General features: G+C 36.5%; 1 protein-coding gene across 1 annotated transcript; it reads left to right on the top strand.

Moving 5' to 3' along the window:
* The first annotated feature begins 1,070 nt into the window (after positions 1–1,070).
* On the top strand, positions 1,071–16,695 carry snx2 (sorting nexin 2). The gene is made up of 15 exons (XM_053624992.1): positions 1,071–1,261; positions 3,867–3,981; positions 4,483–4,619; positions 5,137–5,206; positions 5,934–5,977; positions 9,153–9,294; positions 9,411–9,489; positions 10,176–10,251; positions 10,750–10,863; positions 11,224–11,317; positions 13,631–13,836; positions 14,165–14,308; positions 15,229–15,309; positions 15,546–15,617; positions 15,745–16,695. Exons 1-15 carry the CDS (start codon positions 1,151–1,153, stop codon positions 15,793–15,795), a joined length of 1,536 nt encoding a protein of 511 aa, XP_053480967.1. The 5' UTR covers positions 1,071–1,150; the 3' UTR covers positions 15,796–16,695.
* The last annotated feature ends 6,351 nt before the right edge of the window (positions 16,696–23,046 follow it).

Here is a 23,046-nt window from a genome sequence, read left to right as displayed (position 1 = left end):
TGCACTGCCTATGTATTGCCATAGCCCTGTTCAACCACACTTCAGTCAGCTACTTTGAGGGGTTAATTATTGTTCAAAATCAGGTGAGTCAATGCAGTATAACACTAAAATATCAGTGCATAATTTACCCAAGTCTGAGAAACAACTCCAATGACCTTGGAGAGGTTACCTATACTGGAAAGGGGGGAAAAAAAGAGAAAGTATTCTGAGCACTGTAATAATTTGTGATGCTGCAGGTGTACAGGTGATTTTGTGAGGAGATTTCATATTTTGACACAGCTTTATGAAATCTGGGTCCAAGTTATTCATGCACAGAAGACACTGCTCTGAAGTCTAATTGTACCTAATAAGGTACAATTTATTAATTGTTTGCTGGAGTAAACTCAGATATAAACCAAAAAGACACATTCCAATCACATGTACCCTTACCTTTCTCTTATGACATTTTTTTTTTTTAATTGACACATTTCTAGTTTGTCAACTGCACAAAATAAAACATATGACATGGGCAAACACTGGCGATTAGCACATTTGCCTCACACCTCCAGGGTTGGATGTTCGATTCCTGCCACAGCCCTGTGTGTGCAGAGTTTGCATGTTCTCCCCGTCCTTTGGGGGTTTCCTCCGGGTACTCCGGTTTCCTCCCCCAGTTCAAAGACATGCATTATAGGCTGATTGGCATGACCAAAGTGTCCGTAGTGTGTGATTGTGCCCTGCCATGGATTGGCACCCTGTCCAGAGTGTCCCCTGCCTTGTGCCCCAAGTCCCCTGGGATAGGATAAGCGGTACAGAAAATGGATGAATGGCTGACATGGGCAGAGGCAATGTTAGTGGAGGTGGGGGCATTCAAATATTCATTTCCTAACCCGCGTCATTATATTCTGCGTCCCCCCAACTGTTTAGTATTATACTACTGTTATACTGCTGTTAATATTTTTTCTTCTATCACTGAAGTGATTTAGAGTCGCCACATAATAATAAAGACTTATTCTGGCTGTCACTCTTATGCTGTTTAGGGCGGAGCGTGTTTTCAATGAAAGCGCCACAACTGTCATAAGACCGAATTGTTCCTGCGGATCACATGACAGCCTGGGAACCTCCTGTCTCTAATCACAGAGTTTGCTCTCACCGTTATTACTGTTAGGAGAAGATGGCGGAAGACAGGGTACCCCCACCGTTGGCAGATGCAGGACAGGCAGACTTTATAGAAGTGGAGGACGGAGAAGACCTTTTTGCAAGCGCCGTCAGTACAATAGAGCAGGTAGGAACATTTACCAGGTGGCTAGCTGCTCAAACCAATAGCTAGCATAGCAGCTGCTCTCAGAAAGTCAACGGACACAGCTTCAAACGTTGGGAAACTATACTTGCTGCCATGTATGGAAGTTTCACGTTTTATTGACTCGGTAACTTGTGTAGCAACCCACATTTTGTGTAATTACAATGTAGTCAACAACATTTCATTTAAATGCATTAGCCCACAAACATTGCTAATGCGCATGCGCGGGCGGCATAACTGTACATCAACTGTGCGTTCGATTAACGCAGGATTACTACAGTCGCAAATATTGTCACGTCGACTAATGCATTTGATGCGCGGTTGAAGATTTTCATTTAAAAAACAAAACAAAACATTAACTGCACATTAGTTTTCTTAAACATTAATAATACATCCGTTTAAACGAACCAAGCTTGAATTTTGTACGTTCAGAATAGAGCGGAAAAATGTTGCAAACATAATACGTCAAAGTAATACTAGTTAGTTTTGACCGTTAAATTGAACCCTTTATGGGTGAGTAATAGCTTTTAAGATGAATGAGTTGCTAAATGCCTTTCTTTTCTTCTTAGACAATTAATGCCTCGGTGCAATTCAAAGAAAACAATGGTCAGTTGGAGTGAGTGGCGAGAGTGTTTAGTGGTAACAAGATTACATAGCCCTCATACATTTAAGTAAATACTCTGCACAATTGAATGTATTTCCCCTGTAATTTGACCTTGTTAAATGGTAGGACTAGACAGGTGACAGCAGCAGCGAGCATGTGACAGTCTTCCAGTTTGGTTGGACAAGATATAATTTGGGTCGTTAGAATTCACCATCTCAGCAGTTTTGGAGCAGAGAGATGAGGAAGGAAGGAAAAGGAGGAGGGGGGAAGCTTAGAGGTGTAAAACGTGTCCTTCTGATTGAGCTTATTGTCAGTTATCCTGTGAAAAGTTTCACTTCTGGGCAATATGCCATAGGGACTGTTTACAGAAAAACAGTTTGGGTGTGAACATTAACTGTCCTCTCATGTTATGTTATGTAATGGACTACCAGAGACTTTGAGGCAAAGGGCAGAGAAGTCTGTAACTACATTCTATATGTACATGATGAATACCTTCATTTTTCCTGTCATGCATTTGTTCCAAATACTTTGTCAAAACCAGGATGGGGGGAAAAGGAGTAGGCGTACTTCTAAGAGGTACTTAGGTATCCTTCGAAAAGGATAATCGTGTCTTTTAAGAGAAAATGGTAGTCACTTAAAAAAAGAATGCATTCAATATGATTAGAACCACTACTATGATTAAAATTAATTTAATAAGTTAGAATTACTGAGCACCAAAACCTGTTTTGTAATTTCAATGCATTTTTCTTGCATTAGAGAACTTGTTAATCACAAAGTAGAAAATTAGATGTGGCTTATAAATAAATAAATAGATGGATGGATGGATGGATAGATATCCCACACCTTTTTACAAAAGAGAATATAGGACCAGTTTAAAGGAAAACTCCAAAATACAACCAGTTTCAAGTCAAATGTGTAAAAAAATTTTTAGCCCAAATGAATTCTCTCTTTATTACTAAATAATCTATTCATTTTCAAGCTGACATACAATATATATTGCATTCTTCAATATATAATTAATAATTAATCCTTATAAATACTAATTTTATAGTGTGGAAATCATTTGCCAAATTTTACTCAAAAAAAAAGTTTGAGTCCTGTAAAGGTACTTACATTTGAAGATAAGGTACTGTATGTAGAAATGAGATATTGTAGCTAAACAAGTTTGAGAACCACTGGTTTAGCCTTTGCATGGCTTAAATAAAACCTTACAGATCTCCCACAATACCACAGTTGTGACTTTCATACCAAAATCAAAGCAATTAAAAATAACAAAAACAAATTGACCTTAATTCATGTCAACTTATGTGGTAATTCTCTTTGTTTTGAGTAGCAAATGCATGTTGGAACATTAATGCTGCCAGGTTCTCTGTCTCTCTTTTGCTTAGTTGCAGTGGAAACCTTTTGGTATTCAAGCTTTACAAGGCTTTACAAGATGAATTCATAGCCTATCTGAGTCAAATTAGGACGTGCACGTTGATTAGTCTAGTCATAATACATCAGCATAATATTAACCTATTGAATTGTTTGCCACACTGAAACATCAAGAAAATATTGAACGTCCAATATATTGTGCAACATGGCTCAGCCATAATTGTAAAAAGAATATGAATATATATGTCTTATAGAGCAGGCTCAGTCAACGTGTAAAGTCTGGCATACTGTGTGCCAGGCAGCTCAATAAAACTACTTTAAAATCCATATCAGACACAACTGATATCTGAATGAAGTGTACTTTTGTAGGCTAACTTGAGTTTTGTTTCTCCTTGACTTAACCGACAGGACAAATTCAGATATACTCCTGAGATGTTGAAAGCTAGTGAGCAGTCACAACATTCTAATCCCCTTATGAAACGTACTTTCAGCTTTAAATTTGCCTTCATTAATAAAGAGATACTTTATTGTTTATAATGTCTAATGTTAATCCAGAGTAAGTTAACAGACATGTTAATAATACAGCTCTGTCCACTTATATTTTGTTTTCAGTTCAGTCCCACATCTCCGGAGCCAGCCAGCTTGCCTGCAGAAGACATCAGCACAAACACCAATGGACCTAAACAAGAAATATTATTAGATGATGACCAAGAGGACCTCTTTCCTGGTATGTAATTTGTGGTTGAATGATGGAGTGAAGTAGGTTCTGTATTTAGGACTTGAACAAACACAGAAGTTTAATGGATGTGTTAAGATAACAGTGCTGAGAAGGCATATTTACAGGGCCTTTATAACATGATATAATATTTCTGTTGACTTTATTTGCTCCTTAACTGTTTAGGCTGTAGCTGAATGATTTTATTTATTAGTTTGTTAAACAATATAGTTTGGAGTTGGTATATGATTTTCAGGGCAGAATGGGATGGAAAATTTATAATATGATGACCCAAGATAACGATATGGAAATGTACCTACTGATGTATGTAATTGTGGTCGCTCTGCCCTATATATAAAAAAGGGGTGTACAGCACTTCTGATCTGTGATTTATCATATAATTATTTATATTGATAAAGCATAAGGTTAATGATAGTTAGTTTTGTGTCATGGTATGTCTGTATTGTCACCTCTTATTTGGATTTGATTTATTTTATCCTCTTATCACTAAAGAAGCAACAGAGGAGGTGTCACTGGACAGTCCAGAGAGGGAGCCCATCTTGTCTGATGGCCCATCTCCTGCCATCACACCAGTCACTCCCACAGGCATCATCACTCCAACAGTCGAAGCCTTTGGATCTCTAGATGAGGTAAAGCATCTTGTGATATAATGTAATACGGAAGGTATAATAAATAAAATGGTCATATAAACGTAACTTCCGGTTGAAGAGTATGAAAATTGAGTAGTATAAATACCATTCCTACCTATATTATGTTTTTTTGTTATTCATACTTTCATGAAATTGGAAACATAAGGAATGATAAAAGAATGTAGTCAGAGTATAGCAAAATAGTAAATGTTTTGTTTTGAGCTTGAAGTGTGGCCTGTTTCACTGGCATTGTGAAGTTTCAGAAAACAAGACCTGGTCAGAATCAACAAGAATTACATTGTTGCTTCTTACATCTTTTTTCTGTCTTTAGTCTGGATAGAAAGTAAACCTCACAGTGTCTGTGTGAATGGGTTTAGGTTTTCAGACCTGCTCAGCACAATTGTTTGATGACCCTTTTCCTATTTGTAATTCCTATTAATCTGCAGACTCATTTCCTGTCCCTAGTTCCTGTTGAGGAGGAGGCTGATTTCCTAGTAACTTGCCTTTTATTCTACAGGATGAAGAAGCTGAAGAGAAAGGGGACACCTTTGATATGCAGATAACAGTATCTGATCCGGAGAAAGTGGGTAAGTTTTGTTGAGCTTCCGCTCTGTATACGGCTGTAGCATTCGTAAAGCAGCCTTTTGGCATCTGTAGCAGCTTTCATCTCCTGAGGCCATTCTGTATGGCTAGCTGGATTGTGGGTGGGGTGGTGATGGGGTGCTATACATTGGGAAATCAATAGACCTTTTCAAATGTTATCAGGTATAGGATTTGATCTCTGGCTCTCTCTAGAAATGCATCCGTTAGGGCAGTGGCCCCAGAATACTTCTACCTCCATATTTAGTTGTTTTCCCACAGTAATACACATTTGATTTTTACTAAACAGTTCATTAACAAGCCCCACCTGTGTCAATGTGGGTATGTTAGGGCAGGAATGTTTCGAAACATGGCTGGGAACTACTCATTTAGGGATTTGTACAATCACTAAATAGCCATGTTTCACCCCTTAACAAAGCCAGTCAGAAGCCGAAAAACATATTTTAATCATACATGCCCACAGTTAAGATGATGTATTAATATCAACAATGCATGATTGTATAGTAGCCCTGCTTAATATAACCCCAATAGAAATAATTGGTTTGACATCATTACCAGGTACCTACAGTACAGTATCTCTGCCCATCATTTCATAAAGTGAAAGAATACATTTTAATGAGCTTCATTCTCGACAGCCAGCTATTTTGTAAAAATAATGACTGTAAAATAATAATTTCCTGAGGATTTCAATTTGCATCTATTTTTCTCTTTAAGGTGATGGAATGAATGCTTATATGGCATATAAGGTGACAACCAAGGTGAGGATTTTCTGTTAAAAGTTTATAGTTGATTAGTGGTTCCCAGACTAGTGGTTGGTTGATTTTTGATTTGATCAAGGGCGCCGTATTATGGCTGAACCTGCGCTCTAACCCCAACTTCCTAACAAAAGAAAAGAATTTCACTGTGCTGTAATGTGTATATGTGACCGATAAAGGCGGCTTCTTCTTTTTCTTCTTCTTTCAGTCATGTGTACAATAGAAAGTACGCGCCATGGAAATAAATTGTAATTTTCTTTTAATTATTATTATTTTTTTAAATACATATTTGGACAAGTAAACATTGGATCCTCTTTGAAACGGTGTCTATTAATAAAATTGATACACTATTAAATGACACATAAAATTAACATTTTGTAGTAATTTTCACAATTTACATTAACAAAAATAAAACCAGATCAGTCACATGGAAAAAAGTAAGTACACCCCTACATTTATCATGCCTTCAAATCCATAAAATTATAATCAGGTGTTGAAGATTGGGTGCCAGTGATAAGAACCTGCTTATGGAGTGCGGGTGGAACCTGTCTTATTTATATCTCTCTTATATCTAGTGTCTGGTGTTCCCTTTGTTATTGAGGTGTGTGTCATCATGCCAAGATCTTAGAGTTCTATAAGGCCTTCAGAAAAAAAGGTTGTGGATGTCTATGAGTCTGGAAAGGGATTTAACCCTCTTACCCCGTATGGCCCGAAAAACCGGCTTGCCCGTCTTTGATCTATTCCCGTAAGGACGATATAGCGGATTTACAGTATAAACGTTATCCCCGTAAGGCCGGTGTACCGGCATTACTCTGCTATGATTCCTTACTTATTTAATTATTATTTTTTGACCCGGAAGGTTGATGACGTCACGTGATTACGTTATTACGCCGGCATTACGATGAAGATGATCCAAGCGTGAATATTGGTGTAATAGTTGAAGTGAACTAAAAATGCCAAAGCGAAAAGCTAATTGTGTTCCAGCTAAAGTTACACCTACAGTGACCACAGGTACATCTAAAACAGTGAAAAAAAAAAAGAAAACATACACAGTTACACAGGCGAGAGCGAGGATTCTAGATAGTGACAGCAGTGAAAGTTCAGGCGATGTTGAAACCAAAACTGATAGAGACGCAAACTCTCCTGATTCAGACCCTGATCTGTCTTTATTTTCAGCATCAACCAGTGCGACCTACACTGCAGGGGTCTGGAGTCATAACGGGACCATTTCTGTGCATTCATGAAAACACTACCTGCTGGTCTGATTATCACCAGAAACTTGACCTTTGGCGCTAAAATGCATTTATTTATTTATTATTTATAAAGGCATTGACCACGCTGATGCTCGTATGGTACTTCTAAATGAGTATAAGGATTTTAGCGAGCATTTTTTTCGTAATTTCTCTAGTTAAGAATTGTGCTCTAAGTTTAGTAAAAACACTGAACTGCTTCATTTTCAAAGTAATATTACACGAATACATTATTATAAGTTGTTTCAATGCCTAAAAATGTTAAAATTAAAATGTTGATTTTGGCCCAGGAACTCAGGGTTGGTGTGCTGTTTCTCTGGGGAATATAGGGTTATGGGACATAATACTGTGGGAACTTAGGGGTAAGAGAGTTAAAAAGATCTGTAAATTATTTGAAGAAAATCATGTATAAGTGACACAGATTTCGAACGACAATTTGAAATTTGTCCCAGCAAATTCAGCCTAAGAGCGGACTGTATGATGCAAAAAGAAGTCTTCAAGAACCCCAAAATTTTGTTACAGGATCTGCTATTAAGTCTTGCAACTGTTTGTGTCAAAGTGCATGCTTTCATATTGCATAGAAGAGTGGTCAAAAATTCCAGCAAACCAGGAGGAGAATTATGCAAACAGCTACAAGAAGTTATTTCTGCTAAAGGGGGCAATACTAGCTTCTGAGGCCAAGGGCGCACTTACTTTTTCAACAGAAGATTATCACATCTATTGATCTTTCTGTTGAATAAATGATTGAAAAAGATAATTTTCCTTGTAGCTTTGTTCAAGTATATCAACTTCAAAGAGGATCAAATGTTTGCTTGTCCAATTATGCCAAAAAGGCCAACAATTTCCATACTTATTTTTTCACATGACTAATGTACTAATGGAGTTGCAAGAGAAAGTCAGAATTTCCTCTTTAGTCTTATTCATTTCTTTCACAAATAATTTGAAAATTATTATTCGAAATATAGCTGTAACTATGAAAATAGATTTTGTATTTTGAAATTTTATTAGAAGTTGCGTTCAATCAAGCCACATTTAAATTAAGTGTGTACATGTTGTTTTAGCCTTTTTTTTATCCTGACATGCAGGTCTAGTGTAGGAATTCAGTGATTTTTAATATGAACAAATTTCCCTAACCAACTACCTCAGCTATATGAACTGGCCCTGTGTCTCAAATCCCATACTTGTGTACTGTTCTAGCTATTGAGTGTTAACTGTTTTAACTATTATGGTTAGTGTTTGACTTAAAAACTTCACATGTAGCCTTCGATCTTACTGATTTGTTTACCAGTTTTCTGGATCTTCTAGATTAGTAAATACTTTTGAATGCAAGGTCAGAGTTTTTGATTTTGAGATGCAGCTTATGACATGGCAAAACAGCACAATCAAGCCAACGGCAGAAAGTTTTAATGAGAAACAGAGCTCATCAGTGTGTTTAATGTTGCTGTGAATGAAATCACTAAACATTTTACAATTCTACTTGGAAACCTGACAGGGTAGTTTTGGCTCTGACGTTCCAGCTATAGTTCCAGAATATGGCTTTTTAATCCTCCAGATGTGCATAAGATATGCAGGCAAGTATGTGAACAATGTTGTTCACGTTCTGCTGCTTCTGCATGTGCACACAAAGTCCAACTTTGTTCAAGTATAAACCAGGCTCCTTTTCCTTAATGTACTGTTTGAATCTGGATGTGACAGCAGAAAGAGATGCACCCTTTCAAACACACTGCCTGACCTTTTGAAAAGCCGTGTCAAGACATGCAATTTGTTGCCCATATGTTACTGACATAATGAAATGTTCAAGTGTTACACTAGTGCTAAATTGAAAATCTGGAATTTTTTATTTAGGGCTAGAGGTTTGGGAACCCCTGTAGTGGAGCATTATTTTGAAAATGAGCCTGTACACTGAACCACTGTTTTCATTCTTTCAGACATCCCTGAACCTGTTCAGCAGAAATGAGTTTACTGTCAAAAGGAGATTCAGTGATTTCCTGGGTCTGCATAGCAAATTGGCTTCTAAGTACATGCACATTGGCTATATAGTTCCACCGGCACCAGAGAAAAGCATTGTGGGTATGTTTAAAAAGAAGTAGCGGTGGTTTGCCCTTAAATGTGTCACATGATCAGTTAAAGACGTTTTTTCAGAATTGTAATCCTTCATGTAACTTTGTGTTCAAACCTTTTTTCAGGAATGACAAAAGTCAAGGTTGGAAAAGAGGACTTGTCATCTGTGGAATTTGTAGAGAAAAGAAGAGCTGCTTTGGAAAGGTATTTAAAAAAAAAAAAAGACTCTTCTGCTTCTTCACACATCAAGCTTTGGCTGAACCTTTTTATTTTTGCAACATGAAAACAATTCAAATGGAAAGAGCACCCGTGTTCTGGTCTTTTGTGGACGAAAGGTTAAACAACAAGTATTAGATAAATAATTATCACCAAGCTCAGGAGGGTTCACGCTGTCAGTGTTCAATGCAGGCTCATGCTGGCAGTTTTCTCCTGAGTGCACACGTTCACCGCTTTGTACGCCTGTACGATTTCCACTGTACTGCTGGTTTTGCGCTGTCTGATGAATCGAATAAAACTTAAAGTTAAGTGAGGCGCTGACATTTCTCTGCCCTTTTTATCAGCCCATTGATTGATGTGAAGGTCAGTGACTTGGACAGGGCCCCTGGATGTCAGCTTATAGACTTCATTTGTTAAAGAACTGAATCTTGAATGCCAAGCCCCTTAAATTCTGAGCAGTGCACATAAGATTTTTCAAGGCTCAAGAAATAGTTTTATAATTTCATACTGTCTAAAATTTGAGAAAAATTAACTTGTTCTAGGTTTTACTCATTTTTTATACTTTTCACAGGAATCTGTGGTGAAAACATATTGGACTAATGTTTCTTTTAATATTGGCTTTGAAATAAGCATTTTAAATTAAACAATGTATATTTTTTTCACTCTTTTAATAGATATCTGATGAGAACAGTGAGTCATCCTGCTCTGCTAAAAGACCCTGATGTCATTCAATTCTTGGAAAACACAGAGGTATCATTCCTGATCATGTAAATGTTTCATAATGTGTTAATTTGAGTTCTTTCCATTTTTCCAGTGTTTTTCACATGTTGTAAACAAAATTCTTGCGTTTAACACTTTGCTTAGATCACTGAATGAGTCCTTTACACTATATATATAATAACCCCAAGGTCAACTCTTGGGGTTATTTCTAGAGGATAACCACATTCCTGAGGAAACTACATTAATGTAATTGTAAAAGAAAACCCCAGTGATTTTATGAGGCTAAATGGTCCGAGGGCAATTGAAAGCTATTTGTGCCTGTCGGCCCTCCTGAGAATTTTCTAGGGGCGAAATGCACTAAATTGAATCAAGCATTAAAATGTATGGGAGTAGAGAAAACCACAGGCTTTTCATGGTCCAGGCGTATGGTGTATGTGAGACAAGAGCGAGTGAAACTCCCTGCGGGATTGGGTCCAGGCCCCGGCCTGTTAACTGGTTTGTTTGCCCTTATTTGTCATTTTATCTTAGCTGCCGCGAGCAGTTAGCACCCAGGCACTGAGTGGGGCCGGAATATTGAGGATGGTAAACAAAGCGGCCGACGCTGTCAACAAAATGACAATCAAGATGAATGAATCGGATGCGGTAAGGGGCTGATTTTTGGACTTGAATAATGAGATGAATTAATGAGCTGCTCTCTGGCTTGAATTCTAAGATCCTTATGCTAGTGAGAGAGAGACAGAGCCATGACATGGAGGCAAGTGTCTCCTACCCTTTGTGCTTAGAGTCAACTGTAGACATGCACAATATTATACCTAGTACTTCTGAAAATTCTGGACAATTGTAACAATGGTAGCTTTTATAGTTTGACTTTGTCAAAAATTATTGTAAATGTCAATTTTTTTTAATGATAGTTCCTCATTGACATTTTTATATTTTGTTAATGCTTTCTGATGTTGACCATAATTTTTGTAGTTCCTTTTTCTGACACTTCTGTATATAAAGTGGTTCGAAGAGAAACAACAGCAGTTTGAGAACCTTGACATCCAGCTCAGAAAACTACATGCCAGTGTGGAATCACTGGTTTGTCACAGGAAAGGTAAAATTATGTTTTTTGTTTGTTTGTTTTTTTAATACGTTTTAAAGCAAAGCAACATACCTTGTGTTGTAAATTTGGTTTTTGGTAAGATTCCAGGGTTGCATAGACATTAATTCATACCTAATAAGTAGTGAATACACCAATTATTTGGCAAGATTATCAACTTATTAGTGTTTTAATTTAGTGTTGTTACATTCTCGTTTTATATTATAGGTGTTACCTTTGTACAGTTGCTTCTCTGCAGTAATTATTGATTCAGAACATGTGAAAGCTAATTAAATAAGGAATAATTGACTCTGGTCCGTTGAATTATTAGGAACCTCGGGTGTGCATTATTTTATATTAATTCACCAGACCGGAGTCAGTTATTCCGCTTATACCACATTGTTCAGATGTTTTATTTGAAGACATTTGTCAGGTTTTTGTCCTTAAAACGCCCTTGTGTGTGTGGAACTAATTTATTACGCATCCCATCTCAAGCCTCTTTTGCTAATTCCAAAACGTCATTTTAGAACTAGTAACGGAGGCTTGAGCCATTGATATGCAGTTATTGGAAAGAGTACAACGAATACAGTGAATAAATAAATAAATATTGATACTTGTTTGCCAGCTTTTCACACGTGCTCTCTCATGCTCTCTTTTTTTTCTTGCTCTCTCTCTCTCTCTCTCTCTCTCTCTCTCTCTCTCTCTCTCTCTCTCTCTCTCTCTCTCTCTCTCCAATAACTGCATCAATGGCTAAAGCCTACACTTCGCATCGTGGTCACATTACCACCTCAGGTGCGCGTTATTTTTCTAATAATTCAACGGCCCGTCGTCTCGTCAATTATTCCTTACATATTTCTAGAAAATCATAATTTTCTGTCATTTTGTTTGTTGTTAGATCTGTGTGCTGTGGTGGACAGTAGCCTAACTTTTCTGTTAGTTCAGTTAACTGTAATGCGGTCAAGACCTGAGTGGAACTACTTTTGGTGTGCATTTACTAAAAAATAATTGCGCACCTCAGAACGTCTGTCAGCCAATCAGAATTGAGAATTCAGCAGGTATAATGAGGTATAATGATTAATAAAATTGTTGTAACAACAGTTATGCTCGTAATCTACTGTTTAACACATGGTGTATAAAGAGAGATTGCCTCATAAATAACTGCTTTGTTATTATGTTTGGTATTCTGTGTAATTCATATAAGAATTACAGTGGGTGAAAGTTGTAGGTCTCAATAAACAGTCTGGAAGATTACAGAAATTGATGTAATGACTGTAGAAGCCTTTGATTGGTCACTTGTCATAATTGGGTGTTAATTGGGAGTGCACCTTTTGGCTGTGTTTAGAGCCAGTGGAAAAAGAGCCAAAAACTGTAGACCTCCAAAACTCCTTAAAAAAAGAAGCTGAAATAAATCTCATGGCTATTATTTTTTTAAATGACCTCTTTTGGAAATAACATAGATAGCCTAGTTGACTTAACACAGTAATTGTATGGTAAAATGAAATGTTTGAAGTCATGAAAAATTGTCTTTAGCCTAGGTGTATAGTAAACTTTTAGCCTCGACTGTATATGCACATTAACTGCTTAATTGATAACTATTCACTCACTCAGTATGAATTGTACTTTTAAAGCAATTACAGATTTGTATCTGACATAATCTGTAAAACCTTTATTTTACATTAAATACTAGTCCTAGTTTAGATTGCTAAAAGAAAGGAGGGTGAATACTCATCAGTTTTGCTGGGGTTTTTTTTTTTAGCCATTTTAAAACTAATTCTGAAGACATTTAAATACTTTTAATTTTATTTCTGTAGAGTCACTTCAAAATGAGCTGAATTATATATCATTCAAATGGACAACAAATGTGATGTTGCAGTACATCAAAAAGCGAAACATTCACTTGGGGGGATGAATACTTTCTGGGGGCACTGTATAAGCATATGTAAATTACTGTGGCCCATTCGAATGCTTGCATTATATGAGGCCTGTAATGTTTAAGTATAATAGCAGCACTTTACTGTCTCAAAGAATTTGTACACACAATTAAGTGTGTCCTCTCCAGAAAAGATTTGAATGTAGTAAAACTTCTGGGCCACAAGGGATCTTGTGTCAGCCATGACTTGCTGACCTGCTTTCTATTAGTGGTGAACACTTGTACTGTCAGGTTCCAACTGACAAATGAAATTTGTGATTGTTTCTCTTGGGCATGTTTAGTAATTGTAAGTCAAGGCCGTTTGCCCCTTTATCTGATTGACTTTATCGGTTCGGTAGCAGTACTAACCAATTTGTCTGTAAACCCAGTCAGAGTCACTTCATCTGTCCTTTCACCAGAGTTATCAGTTAACACTGCATCATTTGCGAAGAGTGCCGCCATGCTGGGAAATTCAGAGGACCACACGGCTTTGTCGCGGGCCCTCTCCCAGCTCGCCGAGGTGGAGGAGAAGATTGATCAGCTGCATCAAGAACAGGCCTATGCTGACTTCTATGTATTCTCTGAGCTACTTGGTGACTATGTACGACTGATCACTGCTGTTAAGGTGAGAAGAACTTACATTTCTGTTCCTTTGTGAATTGGGAGGAACTGAAGCATGCTGATAATTACGGTGATGTACTTCGCAGAACATGGCTGATTAATGGGTCATAAATGTATTAGCCAGTTTGATGGAAATGCACTGAACCATCACTAATAATAAACATATACCATATATAAGTGAAAATAGCCCATATCTCAGCAAGACACTAAGAAAACTCTAGGAAAAGGGACCTGTTTTGTATTTGCTCATGCTCAAAGACCACTCTGATCCAAATATCACAACTTCATGGCCCCATTTAAAGCTCACACTTACGGCTGATTATGCTCCTTAGGGTGTGTTTGACCAGCGCATGAAAACATGGTCCAAATGGCAGGACGCTCAGCTCATGCTCCAACGGAAGAGAGAAGCTGAAGCTAAGCTACAGTATGCCAACAAGCCTGACAAGCTCCAGCAGGCTAAGGATGAGATTCAGGAGGTAAAACATGAGCACTATTGGCATTTTTTGAACAGATTGACATTTTACATCACTTGCTCATGCACAGTTTTTCATTTTGAGATACATTATAATTTTTTTACTTTCATCGCAAACATGGCAAGAAGTGCATCAAAGCTTTGAAGTATAATGTAAAATTGAAGTTTCTATGTCAGAAAAGAAGCCCCAGCTCTGTTTTCAGCATCAACACTTGTTACTGAGAGCCCTGGTGTTGATTATGAAACCTGCTGCCTTTCTCTTGCTTTAGTCCATTCATAACGCCACTGAAAGCACTGTTCCACTTGATAAGAATTCATAAATTATTGATTACTTTGACCACAGAACATTATCAGGCACTTTTAATTTTTGCATTTTCCCCGTCATGCCCCACAAAGGAGATTGAGGAGGTAGGACCCATGGCTCTGAATTTTTTTTTTTTTTTTTTTTTTTTTAAATTTAATTTTTCTCCTTTCACCAGTAGATCTGGTCCTTTTTAAATGTGTGTTTCACTGGCATAATATATGTCTTTAAATATATGAGAAATAGTTCCATGCCGATTAATGACTTCTTCACCGTGTGCCATGCTTTAACATGAAAGTGAAGCTTGAGTGCTTTTATAATCAATATAATTGTGAACAGGTTATCAACTAACATCAACTGTGGGTTGATAATCTTTATTATTTGAGTTTGAACATGTCCTTTTTTTTATTGGAAGGTAATTAAATGGGGAAAATGTGATTCTTATCATTTCCATCCTGTCTTCCTGTTGTTTGTCACTAAAAATATATTCCACAGCTTTATTAATACCATCTGTATGTTAATTTTAGTGCTTTACAGCAAGTCATTTATAGCATCGCACATAAGACACAGTCTGGTATATCTGTCAGCATGGTGGTTTTCTTGTCTGTTTTGACTCGTTTTAGTGGGAAGCTAAAGTACAGCAGGGAGAGAGAGATTTCGAGCAGATATCAAAGAACATTCGCCGGGAAGTGGGGAGATTCGAGGTTAGTCGACATGTTGGGGATTTCTGCTTTGACAGAATGATGTTTCTACTATGCAGTGATTTCATCTCAAGCTCAGAAAATAAAAAAAAATGCTGTGTGAACAAGTTGACACTGTTGATAATTTAGAATCATTCATTTTCTTAATAATAACCCTGTGACTTACTTTTATGTTAGTTGAGCATTTTATATGTCATGACCATATTGACTTGCCTGCTCCTCTTGCCTGTTTCTACTAGAAACAAAGAGTGAAGGACTTCAAAGTTGTCATCATTAAATATCTAGAATCAATTGTACACACACAGCAGCAGGTAAGAATCATTTGTTTCGTTTGTAAATCATGGGTAATACAATCCATTCTGTACTAAAGTTGAGCATATTTTAAGATCTTTTTATATTTGATGGTTTTAATTCTTTTTTCCTTTCTTGTTGCTTTAGCTGATAAAGTATTGGGAAGCCTTCTTACCTGAAGCCAAAGCTATAGCATGAGCAGACAAACTCCTCTGTAAAAGCACTGGAGCCAATTGCTCTTCTTTTCTTAATTTTTATGTACAACATAATCACTCAAAAACGGATGCATGGACTTAATGACCACTTGAAAACCAGTATAATAAAACACTATAAATCTTTTAATGGCTAAGTCCGTACTTTTGCCTTTTTTGTGTTATGATCATTTGTCTTTCATTTGTTCTTAAGAAGGAAATATGGGCAGTGTTATTGCATTTACTGCTTATTGATACACTACTGCTCTGTCTTAAAATGTACAAGCAGCATCGCTGAAATCCATCATAATTCACTTTCGCCAAGGGACATGCCTTTTTTTTTTATTAAATTTTTTTATTGTTATTTTTTAAACTCTACATTCATATCCAGTAAATTCAGCACACATCATTTTATTAAGCTATTTCTTTTTTGATCCTGTACACAAAGAACAGCGCTATAGTACTTAGTACACATTGTGCTGCTTCCTGCTATATACACATATATATATTTTTTATTTGGCTTTTTAGCCTAAAATATTTAAAATAAAAATGACAAATATTAGTTGATTTCTTTTGTTCTAAAGCAGATTTTTTTCCCCTAATTTGTTTTTACTTTACATTCCTGTGAAACAATGCCGACATGCTAATAAAGGAATGTACTTCAGTATTAAACAGTTGTATCTTCTTTTATTTGTGTCTTTATTTTAAACTTACTTTAAAAAAAAAAAAAGCAAAATGTGGACCTCCAACTTTCAAAGGATGAAGCCTCACCATTAAGACACTGTTGGCAGCCTTGTTAACCCTATGAAAATTAACTTCTTTTCCATCTATTTATTTATCTTTTCAGGTATTATTATTCCTTTTCTGCTTTTCTTGCTTTAATTTGATCTGTAAAGTACTTTGTAAGCTTGTTTGAATAAAAATGTATTCTTAACACTGTGACAGTGTTGGATATTGTATTCGGCTAATACAGGTCTGGATCAGAACTGTATCCGAACAAGTGATGTAGCTGAGCAGTTGAGGGTTATTCTATGGCACAAATTTAAATATTGTTCGGCAAAAAAAAGTGTTTTGCTCTGTAATCAGCGTCTGTAAAATGTAAAAGCTTTGAGTCATGGAATAGCCTACTGATCACATAAATCTGTAATATGTGTCAGCATTTAAAAAAAAAAAAAATGCTTTCAACTAAATGTTCCATAAATACTTGGGGCTTTCTTCAGTTTATTTCAGACTCTGCTCAGAAGCAGTTCTAGCAAAACATTACCCAGGTTTAAGGGCCTTGGGGTTTGAATAATGTGTTTTAAAAATGCCTTTTTAGATTTCTCAAAGTATTTGATATTATCTAACAGATAGTTGATAAAAATACATAATTATACATATATTAGAATCTTTAGAAATCATTTTTCATCTTGATTCCTTTGGGGGAAATGAAGCACTTATGAATTTGAAATCTCACTGAATCCTGACACATCATGACTTAGCATTTTTAGGAACTGAGCAGTGAAACAAACTGTCAAATAAGTCCTTCATCACTTTGCATATACTGTACATCTCTAAAGCGCTGTCAAAAACTCTGATGCACGTTCCTTTTCATGGTCTCTGTCATATTGACAAGCTGTCAGAATTGCACACTGCATAAGAGAATCTCTGTGCAAGTGGCTCTGTGCAGTACATCGTTACGAGCTCTGTTTTTTTTCTTTTCTCCCCTATTGGCCTGCTATGGAAATGTCTCATGACATTTTTGAGAATATGCGATGACACGTGTCATTCTGTTTTTTAAACACAGGTGGCTTCAATAGACATGTTGTGTTTAATACAATACTTGCATGCAACTGTTGAATGCAGTTGTTCATGTTTGCCCACAAACAGGCAGCAGAACTTGTTTGCTTTGGTTGTGGAAATATTGCATGTACTTTGCAGCATAAGAGATTAAATAGTCATATAAATTAACAACCAAGGATAAAACTGTTTTAGGCTTCTTCTCCCATTCAATCCTGCTGTCCTATACTGTCTATGCACCACAGTCCTGGAGGCATGATATTTTTTTGTTCTATCTAGAGTGCATTCCAGTGTTCCCAAGGTAGGGTCTGGATCTGCTATAACTCTGACCAGGATATAGAGAATGACAAGAAGAATGAATGAACAAATGTTTACATACATGTTGATGGGATGACAAAAATGTACTTTTTTTGGACACTAACCCTTTAATAGTTAGAGGTAGGTGCTTTGGAAATCAGCCTGAGACTAATTACATAGAGCAGACCAATAAGTAGTTTATATTAGAACGGTCAAGTATTACCCAAATGTCTTAGTCCAAGTCCATGCTTGTTTTGAGAGTCTATGTTTTGGATTCTGTGGAATAGGCTGGAATAAAAACACCAACCCTGCTCTATAACCCTATACCAGCTTGTATCAAATCTCCAAATAGCAGTGTTATGTTATGGTCAAAATACTGTGACCTCACTTGATCAAGTGCAACTCAGGTCCAACTGATAAGAAGAGCAATATAATGGACTACAGCAAAGAGAGAGTGTGGTAATTATTTGTGCCCTGTCAAGAGAAGAGCCCCTGGACCTCTGGCGATTCAAATCTGGAAAGTTGTGTGCAACTTGAAAATAATGCACACCAGCAAGAGACAAATATCAGCCTGCTCTTGCGACATTGCTGAAATTGCATCAGTTTGTCATGTGCACAACTCCTGGTTCTCCTGGAAAAAAATATAATTTGCTTGTGGATGTTTCTAGCAGTGCTGTCTTCTAGGAGTTTGTAGAGGAATCTCTCTTTCCTCTGCCACTACAAACACTAAACAGTTACTCTACTTTTTGTAGCTGAATTTAAGGTGTAATAGAATAGACATGGTCACAAAGGAAAGTGATTTAATTTTATGGTTACTTTTTGATCAAAACAAGTACAATATTATATGTTGTGAAAATTCTTGTGCAATAACTGCATACCTTAATAATATTCCTAGGGCTAGGGGTCTTATAGGCTAAGCACTGTAAAAAGGTGTGTAATCTTAATTAGGAGTTAGTTTGTCTTGCATTAACTGACCCTGGAATTCTGATGTCTATGTTGATATGAGCAAGCTCTGTTATATAAATTCACACTTTCTCTTTGTCAAATAGTATTATTGGTTTTGTAAAAGTGCATGTCATGTTACAGCACTAGAGATAAGGAAGGAGCTCCAGAATGCTGTTAATTCATTTTCCTTATCTGTTCATGGCAGAGCTGCTAGGCTCCCAGATGATCCCATGATTGCTCATTTTGTGCTCTTTATGAGATCTTGCTTCGAGCTTTAATTTTGGTCTACTTGCACAGATCTTCTCATGGTTGCCCTTTGATGGCAGGGCCACTGTGGAGATAAGTACCACTGTGTGTTTAAGGCTAAAATGCCCTGCTTCTGGTTTACACTGTGGTATCATCCCTGTTAACAAGTGTTGGACCCTCTATTTAGGGTGAGTTAAAGAATTTAAATCTTCTACTACAGGTCTGCTTGTGTTTGCCCTTTTATTTTAGCAGTGTGGAGGTGTTGGGAACAGATGAGATAAGTGCCACTGTATTTATAAAGGGTAAAATACACAGTTTCTGGTTAAATGCAGACAGGTATCGGGATGACTACCAAAATCTATTCAGTGTGCTTTTGAAAATGAGGTCATGTGTTCTTTAATACCTTGCTAAAATTCAGCTACTGAAATGGCATGAATGTGAGGGGGGAAATATATGATGGGACTACATTCATCATTGTACAAAAAGATTATTTATTTTTTTTAAAGTTCAGTGAAACTAGGTGTACAGTAAACATTATACAGTATACATATACAGTTTTCAGCTGATGGAAGTTTTGCAAGAGAAAATAGGATGGCCAGATATTCACAGGCAGACTTCAAGAATACTTTTTATTTGAATTTTTTTAAAAAAAAATCGCTTATGGATGTGTAACTTGTATACTAATTTGTCAGTGTAGTACCTTAAAATGCAGTTTAACTACCATAGGGTCAAGCAAAATAAATGAATAAATAAATCTGCTTATCTCTGAAGAACGGAGCTCCGTACGTTTAAAATTCAGATTAAAATGTTTCTTGTCATGTACCACACATTTTTAAGGCAATTTCTGCTAAACTGAGAATTTGCCTCCAAACAGTCTATTTTATCATTATAGTATTATTTATTGTACACATAATTTTGAACATATTATTGCTTGAATATTGATATTCAATATATCTTACCTTTCTAAATCATCACATTACTAGTATTATTTCAAGCTGACTTCTTTGAAAGACCTATCATTTATACATTGACTGACTGCTTCCTAACTGGCGTTTTTAGCACTGGTAAACTTACTCCAGCATTCATGTTTAATTAGTTTAGTAGCTCTATCTGGTTTTTTTTTTTTTTTTTTTTTGAGAAATACCTTGCCCTTGTTTAAAGTTGATCGGGTATAGCGTTAACGGCCTTATATCATTTGTATCTCTGTCAGCTCACTTGACATCAAAATGAATAAACATGATGTCAAAATGTACATGATTACCAGCCAAACATGTCCTCTGTCCATTTATCTTTCCCTAAAAATCTGGTCTTTCCCTAAAATCTTGACCTTGTTTGACAGGACAGGTTCCTGTGCACAACAAATGCCACAGTAAATTAAAATGGCGGCAGAGGGATTGAGTTGAGGCATTTGCATACATAAATCTATCAGCTTTGTGACATTAATCAATGATTGCCCATCCTGAGAGCCAGGCTACTGACTCGTGACTGGTGCATTATTGGTTCTGATAGGCCTTTTATGAACTCTGACAGGCCTCTGCCACCTGTTTATTGCACTAAACAACAGATAATCATTCAGTTTACTTTCGCAAGTTCAGGTCAGAAACATAGTGTTCTGAAAAGTTAAGAGCACAGTATCTGAATAAAACAATGTACAATGTGGCACATTAATATAATTTTTTGCATTGTTAATATTATCAGGTTTGAATAGAAATTCTACAGAAATCTCATCGATGATTAGGCTTTTTTGTGTGTGCTTAAGCCAGAATCAAACATTTATTCCTCAGTCACTATGGTACCTTCCACTATGGAAATACAGTTGAGATCCTAATCTAAGTGCTTCTTGTATATTTCCTTTGTTCTCTGAAGGAAAAGGTCAGAATTGCAATGGGAATTGATGTAATTGTGAGAAGGGGGCAGCTGACAGTGTCAAACAGCTTTGGCTGCAAGTTCCTCCCATTTCATTAGCTGGCCATTTTCCAGCTCCTCACCCTGTAAATGCGCTGTGACATCCCCAGCATTTAGTATGCAATAGATTATGAATGGCCACACTGAACACTTAATAGGCCTGATGAACACTAGGCCTGTTCCCATCACAATCTATACACACCAATCTGGGAGATCTTTACAGCGATATAAATACAAGTGGCATGATTTAATGAAGTTGTGTTCTTTAAGCCCACCGCTGCACACAGACCTGTAATGTGTTTCATGAATGCAAGCTCCTTTAGATATAGCCTTATCTGCTCCTTTGAATAGTTTTACAGTGATCAATAAACAGTTTTCTGTGGCCTTTCAGTGGTGTCACTTGTCATTGAAGAATGCAAATGTGTGTCAGAAACTAGCTTGACAGTTTTCCCTTTGCAGCATTAGAATAGGGAAAAAAGCCCATCAGCAATAAAGCAAATGATGACCCCAAGCACATTTCCTGAATAATATTAAATATAGGTTGGTAGTAAGAGTTGCAAATATATAATTAGGGCTCATGATTTATTAGTTGGTATATAACAGCTTAAGTATTATAAAATAATGCAAGCTATCTGGCTATGTTAATGACTTATAGACATCCTGATGTATGAAATCAAAATCCAAACACATATAAGCATCATATAAGCAGGGCCTGAGGTTTTAAGTCTCCATTTAGCTAATTTTCATTTTACGGCAGCTTTGTTATACATTAATGTTTTATGAGTTTATTAAAATGTTTTTTAAGCATAGGAACTGTGACTTCTGCTACAATGGATGGGGAAAACCCTCCAGACTCTCCTGCTGAGCAACTACGAAGACCTTTTGAATTATTTTGTGCTCTCCCAGGACAAGAGCTTGCTGCTTATTAAGATTTAAAGATACAAACCGTAAGTTCAGTAATTGCTTTCTTGAATCTGCCTTTAATAATTACACATGGCAAGAAGGTGGCAAAAATTAGAAAGGCAGAGACTAATGGAAAACTAGATTTTTCACTGAATTAGAGAGCACAACAATCTATATATTGACAATACATCAAGATGAAACAGATCAGGAAAAGTGTTTCAGACTGTCTGGGAAAAGGAGGCAAACTGGGTGTGATGCAGTGTGGCATGCACCGCCGAGTCTGCTAGGTAGGATCAGACAGCCTGGATGTCTCTCTTCTATTTTACCTTCTCTCTCTATCTCTCTCTCTTTTTCTCTCTTGCACTCTCTAAGTATGCTGGCAGAGATACATAATCAGCAACTGGCAGAAATTTCATAAAAATGTTATAGAAAACTTTGGAAAGTGTTGACCAATTTTTGTTTGATAGTTACATGACAGAAATTGCTTTGTTTTGGGCAGATGTAGAACGGGAATTGTATTTTCCTAGAAGTAAACATGCCAAGTGCATAAAAAAATGGAATGAAAAACAAGTTTTCTAGTTCTGTTTTGTTATTCTTCTCACTTCATAGCATTTATGTTCATAGCATTTGTTCAGTTGGCAATTGAGGCAGAATATGATCCAAGAACATAGTGCTTTAAGGAACTGTCAAGGATACAACTGCTGACAGAATCAACTGCAAGATTTTGTAGAAAGAGCAGAGAACTACAAATAAATATGAGCTAGAGCTGAGAAGCACTACAGACACAAAATAATAACAAAACAAACATCAAATTCAAAGAAGGCTAACTTGCACAAATAATTGTAATCAAAGTACAGTAGCAACAACAATAATATTGGCAGCTACATACTGTATAGCTCCAAAAAAAACAAGTATTTGGATGTCTCAAAAGGTAAAAGCATGCCAAAAAAAGCAGCACACAAACATTGCATATAGCCTACAATAACAGTCAGAGGAATCAGATCTGTTCTTAATTTACTGTACTGTATTTTTTTAAGCTTATTTATTTATTTATTTATTTATTTGTTTGTTTATTAGTAGAAGCAGTAAATACTTTTACAGGTCAACTTCTTTGTGGATTTTTTTGTTGACTCGAAGGTACAAATTACATGATTATGATGTATCATGTATTTGAGAAAGTCTC

This window comes from Ictalurus furcatus, chromosome 5, assembly GCF_023375685.1.
Source record: "Ictalurus furcatus strain D&B chromosome 5, Billie_1.0, whole genome shotgun sequence".
Classification (NCBI taxonomy): Eukaryota; Metazoa; Chordata; class Actinopteri; order Siluriformes; family Ictaluridae; genus Ictalurus; species Ictalurus furcatus.
The sequence above is the reverse complement of the archived record's forward strand: the minus strand, read 5'-3'. Positions and strand labels throughout refer to the sequence as shown.

What these genes read in the sequence shown, in the direction of transcription:
- snx2 (XM_053624992.1), top strand. Translation starts at nt 1,151, where the DNA reads ATGGCGGAAGACAGGGTACCCCCACCGTTGGCAGATGCAGGACAGGCA. An exon ending in CCAAGAGGACCTCTTTCCTG is followed by an intron (nt 3,982 to 4,482) that starts GTATGTAATTTG and finishes TTATCACTAAAG; the next exon opens with AAGCAACAGAGGAGGTGTCA. An exon ending in CCTTTGGATCTCTAGATGAG is followed by an intron (nt 4,620 to 5,136) that starts GTAAAGCATCTT and finishes TTTATTCTACAG; the next exon opens with GATGAAGAAGCTGAAGAGAA.